This window comes from Taudactylus pleione, unplaced genomic scaffold, assembly GCF_031769625.1.
Source record: "Taudactylus pleione unplaced genomic scaffold, aTauple2 ptg000157l, whole genome shotgun sequence".
NCBI lineage: Eukaryota > Metazoa > Chordata > Amphibia > Anura > Myobatrachidae > Taudactylus > Taudactylus pleione.
In genome coordinates, this window is record NW_028284559.1 from 5,058,277 (window position 1) to 5,072,850 (window position 14,574).

At 44.1% G+C, this 14,574-nt stretch overlaps 1 protein-coding gene across 1 annotated transcript in view; it reads left to right on the forward strand.

Moving 5' to 3' along the window:
- The first annotated feature begins 346 nt into the window (after positions 1–346).
- FUOM (fucose mutarotase) overlaps positions 347–14,574 on the forward strand; it is a 45,191-nt gene continuing 30,963 nt past the window's right edge. Inside the window, exons 1-2 of the mRNA XM_088475005.1 lie at positions 347–491; positions 4,886–4,954. Coding sequence (XP_088331131.1) covers positions 407–491; positions 4,886–4,954 — 154 coding nt within the window. The 5' untranslated portion in view covers positions 347–406. The remainder of the gene's footprint in view (positions 492–4,885; positions 4,955–14,574) is intronic.

Sequence of the window (14,574 nt, forward strand, 5' to 3'; positions counted from 1 at the left end):
TGGATACGTCACAGAGGTCCTTTCTCCAACTAGGAAATAGCAGCAACCCTGGTGAAAGGGATAATGTTGGTGGGTCTTGATTGGATGAATCAATAAATAATGTACAAAAACATGTGGAATATGAACAAATACTTTTTACAGATTAACGAACACAATTTCCAATAGGCAAATATTAGAAATAGAAGTTATGATAGTGCTAGGACACAAAAAACAGGTATAAATGTAGTACACCTGCATACAGTAATAATCCATTTGATGCACAGTAATTAATTATTAATGAACAATGAGAAAAGTAATGTGTCAGCAGAGCTGGCTCGCGCAAGGCATGCTGGGAGCGGCAGTGAGTTTTCCGGGTTTGGGCGGCTATCCTTGGTTTTGGCAACCCGGCAACTTGTATCTATCTAGGATGGTTGTTCTGAAGGGTATACCGTCCGTGCTGTCTCCGGAGCTACTGTATGCCCTTGCCCGTATGGGTCATGGGGACGAAATCGGTGAGTGGGAAAATCTGGACGTGTAGTTTATGGGAGTAGAGCAGCCCTGAAAGTGTCTTGTAATTGTGGCTGCATGCAGATCCACGTCATCCCAGCAGGGGGCGCCGAATGACTACAACTTCTCCACTATGACAATGAGTCACCGGGAACAGGTTACTGCTCACTGTCACTGTCTCAGTGTATTTATATACATAAACCGGTGTGTTAATAGCTATAGATAGTGAACCAGGAAGATGCAAAAGGTAAGTAAGTTTTGAACCCTGTGATGAAGTACTACTGCAGTTTTAAAAACCCTGTACTAACGTCTTTTTAACAATTCCAAAAACATGTCTAAGCTTCATGGACATATTTTATAGAGACAGTTGACTGATCCCCTTTGGCAGTGTCATTTTTAACATCCCCCTTTTTTTTTTTTTTACACTATGTAGAGCTGTTTGAGGCTTGTCTGTTTTATAAGCTCCAGCCATGTATCCGTGTTTACATTCATACATATAACCCACTGGAGGATTACATGTGTCCGTTTCATTGGTTCCCTGATCCAGCCGGATCCGCTGATCCGCCAGTGGGAAATGGTGAACGGCAGCCATCAATGACCGCCAATCCGTTAGGGAATCACTGAAATTCTTCATGTTAAAAATACCCGATTTGCTGATCCCAGTCATATTTTGGTTGTGATTGGCATAACCATGTTGGATTTCACCGATGCGATGACCCTGGGGTCTGGGTATCGGAATTGGCCCAATTAATCGCTGATGTATGGGGGCCTCTAGTTTTGGGTGTGCTTATGCATGAGGTATACAGATATTGGGCAATAAAGTGGAAACACCATTGCAAAGTCACTGGTTTTGTCCCAATACGGCTTGTTTGCTTTCACTTAGGTATGTGTACCAAGCAGTAGAGACCCAGGGAAAACTGTGTGGAACGGTATGCAATCGGGAAGCCGACTGCCTAAATGCCGGCTTCCCGACTGTCATATCCCGGCAAGGGTGAAATGCCGGCCGTCTAGATGTAGACGCCCGGCATTTCCCCGACGCCGGGAGACCGGCGCCCGGCATCCCGATCGTAGTGATGCCGGGCGCCGCGAGCGGACAGCCGCGGGGGGGAGGGTTAGGTTTAGGGATCCCTGGGGGGGCTTAGGGCTAGGCACCCCCCCCAGGAGGGTTAGGGTTAGGCTAGGGGGAGGGAGGGTTAGGGTTAGGCACCCCCCCGGGGAACTTAGGTTTAGGCAGCGGGGAAGGGGGTGGTTAGGGTTAGGCACTTAGAGGGGGGGATTAGGGTTAGGCACCCCTAAGGAGGGTTAGGGGGGTTAAGTTAGATTAGGCAATACTTACCTATCCACGATCGGGATTTCCAGCGCTGTCGGGATTTCCAGCGCTGTCGGGCTTCCGCTGCCGGGATCTCTGCTGATGTTGGGCTGCCGCTGCCGGGAATCTAGCCGCCGGACATGCGGCCGGCGGTATTTCATACCAATTTCATGTGGAACAGCTCCTGGGCTCCAAGGGACAGGGCTGGGAGGAAGGAAACAGAGCTAGTAGTGCTCCTGTAACTAGACAAACTGCTTAATAAGCAAAATAACCTTTTACAAATTCTAATCTCGCACAAGAGAGAGAGAATCATCTTTACAGAAGTACTATTGAAGCAATAAATATAATTAAGTATTTACAGCCACTTTGTTCCGTCTCTCTTTTTACTCAAACTGGCTAGGGTAAGTTAAATAGATCTTTAAATCACCTAACAAAATCGGCCACTAATCCAAATAAAACACGTAGTACTGTGATTGACTTCAGCTCATAAGTGGGGGAACTCTGCATTATAACTCTAATACAATCTGTTTGAGTATTACCAGTAACCTGTTGCTGAAAGAGTATAGCAATCCTCATTGGTTTACTGTGTTTTGTGGGATCGATCTTGTTGCATTCAGAGTTGTGTATGTAAACGTATGTGACTGCTTTATTTCATATTGATAAAGAGAAGAACAGATAGGATAATCTCCATGTACATTGCTATTTATTTTTCTGAAAATATGAAATCACACTTAAGCAATTACCCTGACAGACAATTACCAAGATATTACCTGACCGTGGATTAAGCCTGACCGTACTGACCGTGGATTAAGCCTGTCGTTTATTTAAATTTTGTGGTCACACTTGCTAGGGCACCCTGTTTTTCAAATGTAAGACAAACTTTTTTTCTTTTTCCAGGTGCTTAGTAACTGATAGCCCTGGGTGTGGTCCTGTCTCTTTAAGGCAGGACTCAGTTTCATGTTTAAAATGTATGCAGCTTGAGCCAAAGGTGGCAGATCAAGTTCATTTATTTGAGAATCAGTGTAGGGACTGGCCAGATGGAAATGACCGTGAAGCGGTGGTCAGCTTAACAAATTATTGCAATATTTTGGAACCAACATTCCCTATGTTCAAAGGAGTTGCAGTTTGAAAAGAATGTGAGTGCCGAGTTTGTATGATATTTTTTATATATATATTGTGATAGGATCTCTGGTAAAGTGGTCTGTGACAGGGACATTTATCCCAGATTCCTGTCCTATGTGTTTAAAATCCCCAGGAGAAAGTCTGCAGTGTAGCAGGCTTGAGTTTCGGCTTTTTGAAAAGCCGGTTTGGGACCTGGGGGTTGTGGGTGAGAGGAGAGGGAGGGCTCCACCCACGGCCACTCCAGGTTTTGGTTCTCGCAGCCTGGTAACAGGCTTGATTGGGTTCCCACCTGAGAGTGGCCAATATAAGCCTAGTGTGTTGAGGGCTGATTGTCTCACCTGGGAGAGCAGACAGGGAGTTTGCTCAGAGACACTTGGAAAACCTATCTGTGAGTACTGTGCTGTGCTTTGTTGCTGGCGAGGGCATTAGGCCCTGCCAGGTTCTGGTAGTGAGGGAACTACCTGTGAAGTTAGTGCCCCGACAGGGCTAGGATTTACGTTTATGTTTTCTTTGTGTTATTTCTGACATTGTACAATAAAGACTGGCGCCGACCAGCTTGTACTTGCATCCAGACTGGTGTGCTGCTTCCCTGCTGTTGTGTGTGTGTGTAAGGAAGGAGTCCTCTACCCAGGAGAGGGACCCCCTAACCGAACTGTGTCACAATATATATATATATATATATATATATATATATAAATAATTTTTGCTGCCCGGCAGTGTTTTGATTCTAATGTCCGAGTAGGTCTTCTCAAGCTTGTTCTCGAGTTGTTTCCCTTCTCCTCTTGCATCTTGTTGGTGCTATTCTTTTTCTAAGGATGAGGGCTGGTTTGTTTTAGTTTCCGTTGTTGGCGACTAGTGTCACTGTTCTCCTGTTTCCTTCGGCTTAGGATGGGAGTTGGGGGAATTTTCTGCAGCTGTCGTGCGCAGAGTTCTCATTCTCTCCTGTGCTCTACGGCGTTTGCTCCTCGGCTCTTGTTTTTTTACAATTTCCTACAGTCAGTGTGTGGCGGTCCCTGTTCAGGTTGGCCGCTAAGTCGGCAAGTCTCTCGGCGCTTTCCACCTTGGAGGTTAGCTTTGGGACGTCTCCGTTGTCTATGCTCCAGTGTCCTTTAGTGGATGAAGGAAAAAATAGGATTTTGGTACTTACCAATTTAAATCCCTTTCTCTGATTCCACAGGGGACACTGGATGCCTGCCCAGCGCTGCTTTCCTGCTTTTTTGGGAGACTGCGTTTTGTGTGCATTACTGCAGTTTCTCTGCATAATATTGTTGTGTGACTGCATGTGTTCCCTGCAGTGGGGCACTGTTTTTCTTCAGTCTATCTTCCGTTCTGTGGATTCGCCTTCAACTGTTCTGTTGTCGCCCGTCTCCTCTCTGGCTCAGTTTCTTAACTGGGGCTGATGGGGCATAGAGGGGGAGGAGCCAGTTGCACTTCTAAATTATTTAACGTGCCAGGCTCTACTCTACCAGCGTCTATACCCCATTGTCTATGCTCCAGTGTCCCCTGTGGAATCGTATTTATCGGTAAGTACCAAAATCTTATTTATTTATTTTTTAACATCTTAATAGGTTTATTAACCCAGAAGCATGCATGAATCTCCCTGTTCTGTGCATGCCTCTGTGTAATGGAAGTCTCATTACAAGATGCAAGTTTTCCTGCAGTTTTAACTCGCAAGCACCCACATGCGAGTCAAAATGGGACCCAATTACTCGCACCCTATTACATTTGTGAGTTGCGGGACAAATTTGCATGAAAAATTTGCACCCCATTACATTTGGCCTCTTGTCTGGTTAAATTGTGTGTGTATATTTTGTGCCTGTTGTAGAAAATTTGCCTGTTAGGAGCACTAGGGCAGGGACCGATGTCCATGAATAAAGCATTCTCTGATGCATAGAACAATTACATTTGCTTCATTTAAGTGAAGGGTAAAAAGTGTATCGCTTGATGGCACTTCTATTTTATCCCCAGTTCTTGCTGATGCAAATTTCCCAGCGTCCTCCATCAGCCGCTCTGGACCAGAACTTATTCGAGCAGATGGTGAGTTGTGGAAAACACTATCAGCGCAACTTATTACATGTGTTATTGCTTGAGCTTCCTTTCTTTCTTTTTTTTTAATGCAGATTTTAGATTGTGTGGCATACTTCATATTACAATTATGCTGTTCTCGTTTTGTCTATATGTTGTATTGTATTTAAGTACTTAATAATTTTTCTATAGTATACATAATGGCACTGATGAGCATTACACCAGTTTGCAATGCATATCTTGCATGAAATCACTCTGTGTGCGTGCCCAGGAAACTGATGTGTATATACGTCCAGTATATAGTATTTTACCCGGTATTGAAGACCTAGGACTCACTTTTAAAAGGTGACTGGGTCCCCGGGAACGTGCTGTCATTCAAATAGGTGTCAAGCGGCCGCCCATCCGCTAGCTCCAATAGGCTTGCGGCCGGCGCAAAATGTAAATGATGTCGGTGATATCTTGAAGGAATGCAGTGATATCCCTGGGCTTCCACGGACAGCAGCATGCAAAGGGGGGGGGTTCTCCAGGCGCCGCTTACCATCATCAGCGGCAAGACAGGGTTCCCCTGGTTCCAGACGCCATCACAGAACAGATACCGGTAATGCACAGCACTATTGACCGTGACTATACGCAATGACAGATTTGACTGCTTTCTAAGACCAGCTAGCTGCTTGATACCTAAAAGACATTGCTTATAGCTGTACTAATACTGCTGGGGATTTCATGTATGCAAAATGATTGTGCTTATATTAATACTGCTGAGGACTTTTTGCATCCAATCAATTCTTCCCTTTGACCCTGGAGTCAGACTTGCAATTATATAGAGACTGTTTTCTATCTGCTGGAATCGATTCTTATTGCATGGCATAATGTGTAAATTGCATTACTGTGTGGCATAAAGTATAAAGGCTGGGCATTACTGTGTAGCATAATGTGTAAAGGACATTACTGTGTGGCATAATGTGTAAAGGCCGGGCATTACTGTGTGGTATATTTGTAAAGGGCCAGGAGATGGAGCTGTAGCACTGCATTGTGGGTAATGTCCCGGATGCCGACTACCTGCTCGGACATTACCACTTACCGACGCAGCTGGCGATTTTGAATCTTCACAACGAGCGGTATGTCTTATGGACTGATGTGAATGGGTAAATATTCTCTGTAAAACGCTGCAGAATATGTGTGCGCTATATAAATAACTGGTAATAAAAATTGGATAGGTGCTTAAGCACCTTTTTAGCATTGGAAAAGAGTGAAAAAAAGACTTCTCTCTCGTTGTTAAATGGAGCCCTGAATCTTGATGGGTGTTGTTTTCAGTAAATTGATGTAATTCATAGTAATATTGTGTTCATGGACACCAGCACCAATTCCTTATTTTATACTAAACTATAGCAGTGTTTCTCATATCTAGTCCTCAGGGGACACTAAGGATTATATTTACTAAAGTGTGGGTTTATAGAAGTGGAGATGTTGCCCATAGCAACCAATCAGATTCTGCTTAATATTTATCTAGCACCTTCTAGAAGATAATAGCTAGAATCTGGTTGCTATGGGCAACATCTCCATTTCTAAAAACCTACACCTAATAGTGCATGTTGTCCAGATCACTCACAAAACAATGAAGATTTAAAAATGTCTCCTTCAATAAATAATTCCCAATTAGCATATGAGCGACACTGTTTTTATACTGTATCTATGGAAAACTGTTCAGTGCCTTTCTGTTCTGTATAGTAAAGGTAATTTGCAGCATAATGTTCTTCTAAATATCACAGCTGTTGTAATACAGGTTTTGGCCACAGGATGTCTACCAACTCTGACATATCCACTGAAATATCTGGAAGAGGGAATAATGGGTCATGGATGTATATAATGATTATAATCCCCATTTTTTATTTTAAAGAGGCACTAAAATGTAATCCTCATGAGGTATACTAGCAGACCCTTGGTTAATTGTTGAGCTGCTCCAGAGCCATTACCTGTATGCCGGGAGACGAGTATGAACATCCCAGAACTTCGCTAATGATGTAGCCTAAACTAATGGTACATGATTTTGCTTTTGGGTTACTAAATAATACTGATATTTGAGACCGTGACTCTAATATGTTTTGCATGCATAAACCCTATTCATTACCATTTTTTTGAACATCTGCCAGTATCTTAATCATCTTTATGTCCTGATACACTTGGTTGTGCTGTCTCATCGGAATCGGTATGAATTACCGCTGGATCCCTTGCCGGCGGTTCAAATCCCGACAGCGCCTGGCCGACACAGGAAGAAATCCAGATCGTCCCTAGGTAAGTATTGACTAACCTAATATACCCCCCTAACCCTAACACTCCTTTAGGTTGCCTAACCCTAACCTTCCCCCCCAGTGCCTAAACCTAACTCCCCCTTCCCTGCCGCCTAAACCTAAGTTCCCTGGGGGGTGCCTAACCCTAACCCTCCCCCTAGCCTAACCCTAACCTCCCGGGGAAGTGCCTAACCCTAAGTCCCCGCTGGGAACCCTAAATCTAACCCCCCCCGCTTGATTGGGATGCCGGGCGCCGGTCTCCCGATGTCGGTCAAATGACAGGCATCTAGATTTAGACGCCTGTCATTCGTCCCTAGTCGGGATAACAGTGTCTGGAAGCCGGCGATCAGCATTCCGTCTGCCAGCTTCCTGAACGTGTACCGTCTCATCATGTAAAGGAAAATGAAACCTAGCCTGACTGGAAGTAACAGTAACTATAGTAACTAAAAGATCTTGAATGTGGCCATACGCATCAGCCACTGGAGCACTATATACAGCCTCTTCTGCTCTGTTTTTATCACTTTTTAAAAACTTTGTTATGATGGTGTTGCTGGAAATCTGTTTCCACTAATAGAAAAGGGAATGAATACATTTTTGTATAGCTTTATTTATATTGACCGCGAAGCGTGCCTTATGTATATTAATGGTAGTGCAGAAAATTTATTAAGGTACTGATATTTTTGTTGTGTGATGTCTGTTTCTATGGCTGTTAACCATATTTAACAGCAATAGAAACAAATCTGGTTTTGCCAGGGTGATGCACCTGTGTTTCAGCTTGGTTTTGTTGTATTTTCTGTAGGATCTAACTTGGTAATGAGGGGGATATTTATCAAATCTTTGAGAGAGGTAAAGTGGACAAGTTGTCCACTTTGGGGTTTATTTACCAAGCCCAGGATGGAGATAAAGTGAACAGAGATAAGGTGCCAACCAACCACCTCATAACTGGCATTTTCCAAACACAGACTTTGACATGGCAGTTAGGGGCTGATTGCCTGGTACTTTATCTTCGTTCATCTTATCTCCTTCCAAGGCTTAGTAAATTGACCCCTTTATTTTTCTCCAAGTTTTGGTAAATATCCCCCTAAAGTATATGTTTACATGGAATGGCATTATATTGACAACCATATTCTCTTGTAAAAAGGACCACAGGCGGTCTCCCTGTGTGTGAGTGAGGGCTAGTGGCGGAAATTGTTGACTACTATATAAGTGTTTCGTTTTTCGAAATTCCTTTACTCTGAGCAGGTAAATAGATATCTACCTTACGAGATCTTATGAGATCTAGCATATGCAACTTTTTTTTTTTTTCTTCATCTTCCTTTGGTTGAGTGAAGAAAGATGGTAGCATTAACTCCTGATTCAGGTGGAATGAGAATACCACCTTTGGTAGGAAGACCGGATTCATTCTAAGCACAACCCTATCTGGCATGATGGTCAAAAATTGGCTCTTCCACCTACAGGGCCTGTAACTCGCTCACCCTTCTAGCTGACATGATTGACCTCCCAGGTCAGATATTTCAGGGAAGCTTCTTGAAAAGGCTCAAACGGGATAACATTAGAGCATTCAATATTTAGTTTAGAACCCATGGAACTACAATGCAAAGCCCTTCACAGGCTCCCCTACAGAATTCTTTTCAAACTCCTAACTACCCCGTACAAGGCCCTTTCCAACTCCACAGCTACATCTCCAGTGTGGCCGAACGGGGGCGCCACCCCATTGGGGGCGCAGTGCAGCTGGCAGTGTCCCCTTTCAGGCTCCACCTCTTCCTTCCCCACAGCACTTCTAAGTCTACCTTCTCCCACCCAACGTCCATACTTTTCCCGCCTTCTAAGCCTGCATTCACCCTCTCTACAGCCAATATCCATTATCTGCCCCCTTTTCCCGCCCACAGCCCTTCTAACTGCACTGCCCACCGTCCCACAGCCATTATCTGCCTGCCTTGACCTGCTCTCTCCCTGCCCACATCCCTTCTCAATCCGCTGCCCACCTCTGTCTTACAGCCATTATTTGCATGCCTTCACCTGTCCCACAGGCACCGTGCTTTGCTCTCTCCAACTGTATTCTCCTGGGGTGAAGTGGTTGCTGACGCTGGACAACGAACGGCCAGGCACCTGTCAGTAAGTAAGTACCTTACACTGTGGGACGCCACAACATCCCTCCTACATCCTCTCCTTCTCTACTTTTATAACCAGGGCTAAGTGGCAGGAAAATATATATACAGTTCCGGGGATGGGAGGGGTGTGCTACAAAAATCCTTGCACAGGGTACGAGTAGACTTGGAGCCGGACCTGTACCTGATGCAATAGATGTGACCTGATTGGTAGTACCCAAGGTTCCTCTATTTCTTTCTGCAGAGCAGTTGTAAACCATGCTCTTCCTGGCCAGTGTTACTAATGCCTCTATCCTTCCTTGAATTTGTGCGAGTTATCGTCTCCATCCGGGCTATGAACTAAAGATAAGACTTGAGAGATATGATAGTGAGGGATCAGTCCACACATGGCTGTATTTTAAGCCAGTCTGTATTCTTTTTTTAGTTAATATTAGATCATCCAGTAGTAAAGGTTTGTGATTAAATTATATTTAACATATATGGATCTGTCCTGCAGTGCGTTAAATATGTACATGTGCAGTTATTGCCTGAAGTCCTTGCTAATTAATTGGTAGAACAGTCTCCATTTCTTTGACTGAAAACGACAATCTAACCACCAATGAAAACACAAGAAGGTAGTTTCTTGTCCATCAGTTTGCCAGATGCCATAAGCAGATGGGAAGGGGGAATGTAAACCCTCCGCGATTGCTTTGTATTGTGTGTGTGAAGGATTTTGTACCTTTTTATACCTTTTTAATGTTTTTATTCTTTTTTTATGTAGTTTAATATGCAGGAAGAAACAGATAAAAGGAAAGAAAGCGAGAAAAAATATGTAATTCATTATCTCTTTACTGTGTGGAAATGTGTATCCTTCTATTTAGTATGCTCTTTGGGAGTGACGCAGAATGAGTACTATTCCAGTTTTCATAGCCCATATTTACGTACACTCCTGGAATGGCCGGGAGGCACCCCGAAGATCGCGTGGCGCTCTTGGCTGTCCCGAAGAGTGGGCACGTTTCCTGGAGCCATATCCAGCCGACCACTTTCTCGAGTGAAATGGATGGTGCCAATGGCACGATTTGCACTGAATCGCGTCATCTTGACCCTGCATCCCTTTAGAATTCCGGTAATCCACTCCCCCCCCCCCACTTCTGCCCCTCGTAGTGCCGACTCCTCGAGAGGGCAGCCCAAAGGTTGACCAGCTTGGCATAGCATATCTTGCATGATATTGCTGGATTGTACCATGTGGCCTCTGCTCCTGGGTAAAGTGTCCTGTAGCTGTTCAATTAGAGGTTCACGATCAACCTGGGACTAGCCCCTGAGGCAGCACTTTAATGCAGATTTTTTGCTTACGTCTCCGGCACTTTACCCGGGAGCAGAGGCTGATGATATAGCCCGCAGCTACCTGAATGCAGACCTGTGCGCATCTGACACTGCTCCTTATCACACATAGTTGTTAAGAGGTAGAACAGGACTGTCTGATGTACACAGAGTATAGTAAGGGCATTTAAACGCACTCCGGAACACAGTGTATCTTTTACGTGCTAGCAGGCAGGTACATATACACGCTGATGAGGAAGACATGGGGTTATATGACACAGCTTTTCGGCAGCTTTCAGCTGAAAATTTAAATTTGGACTAACATTAAGGACCGAATTCAGTTAGCCGCGATAAGCCACTTTTCTGTCGAAATACTATTGAATGAGTTCCGGCCACCACGTTACAATGTTTGTTTTTTTTATCACTGGCACATAGAAGAGTGTTGAAATGTTTTATTGTTCTTTTGCAGTGGAGACTTCCTGTTGGCCATTAAAATAATTGTCCCACATTTAGATAGGATTGGTGTGCACGGTACTACTATATTGTGATATACATATTCACATTATGTATAAGGAATTTACTTACTGCAGATATTATAAGCAATGACATTGATCTGTGAACTCAATGGCTTTTTAAATTATGATGTAATATTTGGTTTGAGTTATGTTAAATCTATATTCTTAAAAGTGATCTTATTCTGTGATATCCCTTTAATCAACCTCAAACTTTAATTTTTTTTAATTCTTTTTGTCGTGTGTCATGTATTCATGTATTATTTGTTAAACTTATATTTGAGTGTTATTTTATATTTATAAGCTTTAACATAGTTTATTTCTAATTTACTTTTTACTATCCTCTATTTAGACTTGAGTGCTGATACTTTTTATATTATTAGTTTGTTTCTTTTAAACATAATGTCTATTTTACTACCATGACTAAGCTAAAAGGTAGACAGTTATCAAAAGGTGTTTTGTTTAAAATGTTGTATAATTCCGACTTTATATTTATTTTCATATGATGCTGTATCTGGAGAGGTTAAAACTTCTCATAGAACACAATGACCTGAGGACAGTCTACCTAATAAAAATTTTCTGCTGATTTCCGGTTATAATAACCATATGAGATAACAGTGCCGGGATCGTAACATCCCCCATGGTGCTTAAACTCTAAGCTCAGAATGTTAGTTGTCCTAGTAGATTGGACCCAATTGGAGGTGCTATATATACTTAACTGGCATTTATGTTATGGCTCTTAACTAGCATGTATGTTTGCTTATGCAGGTCTCCCTGAGGTAAGTTTGCATAATACACTCCTTACTTAACTCGTCCTGCGCTAGACTGCCTCTCCAGTCGTTAATGGAGGACACGTACCAGATATGTGCAGTTTGCATTGGCATATAGGTGTGCTTTCTCTTTGGGCATGCTTATGGTAACCAGAGATGTGCCCAGACCCCCGTGTTATGGTGTTGGTATTGCGAAAACCACCCTCAAGTGTTTTGGATCTGGATTTCTTTAAAATTTAATCATAGTGGCACTGCAGTGGCAGACAGGATGGCAGTTTCATATAAACTATACGATACCACAGAATGTTTTCATAAATCAAGATCAGAGGCCCGATGTAAGCTAAGGTAAATGGAGATGGAGTACTATTTAGTGGAAGCCAGGTAAAGCATTGATTAGAAGATAAAGCAGAGTTTATTACTCAGATAAAGACTTCTCTGTTTAAATCTTACCACCAATCAAATATTATTGAAATCCTGCCTTATCACCAATGTGACAAGTTGTCTAAAAAAATATCAGAAGATCTTCCATGTCTCATGAGTGTCGATGCACGATGGCTGAGGAGTTTGTGTAATACGCCCCTAACGTGTGTGTGTCGGTGCAGGTGTGCTTGTCATACCTGTCTTCACAGCAACCATCGTTGTTCCCAGCCTTCTCAATGACTCAATCACTTCTGCTTCTTTACCCTCTTTTTTTATTTACTTAGACAGAGAGATGAGGACCCCAGAGACCGACCACCCCCCAAAACAAGTCACTACACGGGTGAACAGTGACTGGAATTTTATTAACCGGAACAAGATGTCACTGTTCTCGAGTTAGGAAAAACTTACATTTTTCAGTAATATTACACAATGACATTTACTAGCAATAGGTGAACACCCTCTCATAGTTATTACTGAATATGAATGGGGTACAGTATACCATACAATTTTGTTTTTTTTTATGAAATTCCTCACAAATATCCTATCAATATCAATAGTTTACACTTACAACAGGTTCACAAAATATGACATTAAAAGAAAAGAACTCAGACTCGGGGCCTAATTCAGCTGCTGAACGACTGACTCATTCTGTGCATGTGCAGAATGGGTTTGCGATCCCGCTCACTGACTGGCAGTGATTGACAGTCTACTGCCGTTCGTGGGTGGGTAGGGGGCAGTGATGCCCTCCGTTCCCCGAAACGGTGGGTGTGTCGCCGCCGTTGGGGGAAGAAGCCAGGATCTGCGTTGGCTGACGGAGATTTCCTGGCTTCTTCATCTGCGGTGGCTGAATGCGTGACCCCATGGGTCACCTTAGCCAGCCAATGTCTCGCAAAGTATTCGATGCTGCGTTGAACAAAGCAGCTCGGATACATAATGCAGCAGGAGGCGTGATGCCTCCTGCTGCATTACTGTATCAGCACAGATGGAATTACAAAGCTGCTTGCGAGCAGCTTTGCAATTCCGTTTGAAGCTGAATCAGGCCCCCAATTCCTTAGCTTCAGGCTTTTGCTGGACTAAAAGTCACTGAATTATGCTGAATGTCCACCAGGTTAGCTTCCTTACTACCTACTGTCTGTCTAGGAGAAACAATACAATCCCATTTACTAACTACAGTATGAAATAATAATATAGTCTTTTTGCTGACTGCAGTATGAAGTAATAATATAGTGTCCTTTGGCTGACTGCAGTATGAAGTAGACAATACAGCCAGTGGCGGTTCTAGCTGCGGGCAAGCAGGGCTATTGCCTGGGGCGCAGCTGCCTGAGGGTGCGTCCGCAGTGTCCCCGTCTGCGCCGTCTAATTAGGGTGGTCGGCCCAAGGCAATCAAAAGGGGTCCGACCCAGAGAACACATGATCCCCTGCCTGGCCTGCACTGGGTAAGTCCGAGTGATCTGCACTTCTGCTGGTGAGCTGTGTGTACTGAACAGTAATGTATGCAGCATTGCACATGAATCTGAAAAGGGTGGAAGGAGCAGGGAGCATCCTAGCACTCTCTATAATAATTGCCACACTTCTAACTTGCATTATGTGTAAGAGGCACAATTACTGTGTGGGCATTTGTGTAAAAGGGGCACAACTACACGTTATGTGTAAGGAGCACTACTACTTCAGGCATTATGTGTATAAAGCGCAGTACTGTGAGCATTATGTACCTCATTCAGACCCGGTCGCAAGCGCTGAGCGGTCGCAACCGGGTCGATGTTTAGGCCCTGCGCATGTGCAGCGACCGCACTGAGCGTGCGCAAGTCCTGGAGCGAGAGAGAAATTCTCTCGCTCCGGATCTCACTACAAAAGGGGTGGCTGTCGATGTTGATCGACAGCTCGACCCATTTTGTAGGCATGGCGGGGGGGTGGTTTCACAAACGCCATTTTGTGGGCGGCCGCACCTATATCAGCAGTGATGTCAGTGGGGAGCTTCCTGCTCGATCAGAGCAGGAAGCTCCCTGGGGCTTGCGGTTGCCGAGTCCCAACCTTAGGGTCTCATCGCAAGCCCCGATGGTCGCGATGGTCTTGACCATCAACCTGGTCGGTCGCTAAAGGTGTGGGTGGTAACCCACAGCTTAGCTAGCGACCAGGAGGCCGCACTTGAAAAGTCAAGCGGCCGCCCTCATTCAGAGCGAGCGCTCGCTTGCGATCGCCTCTGAATGAGGGCCTATGTGTATAATGGGCATTACT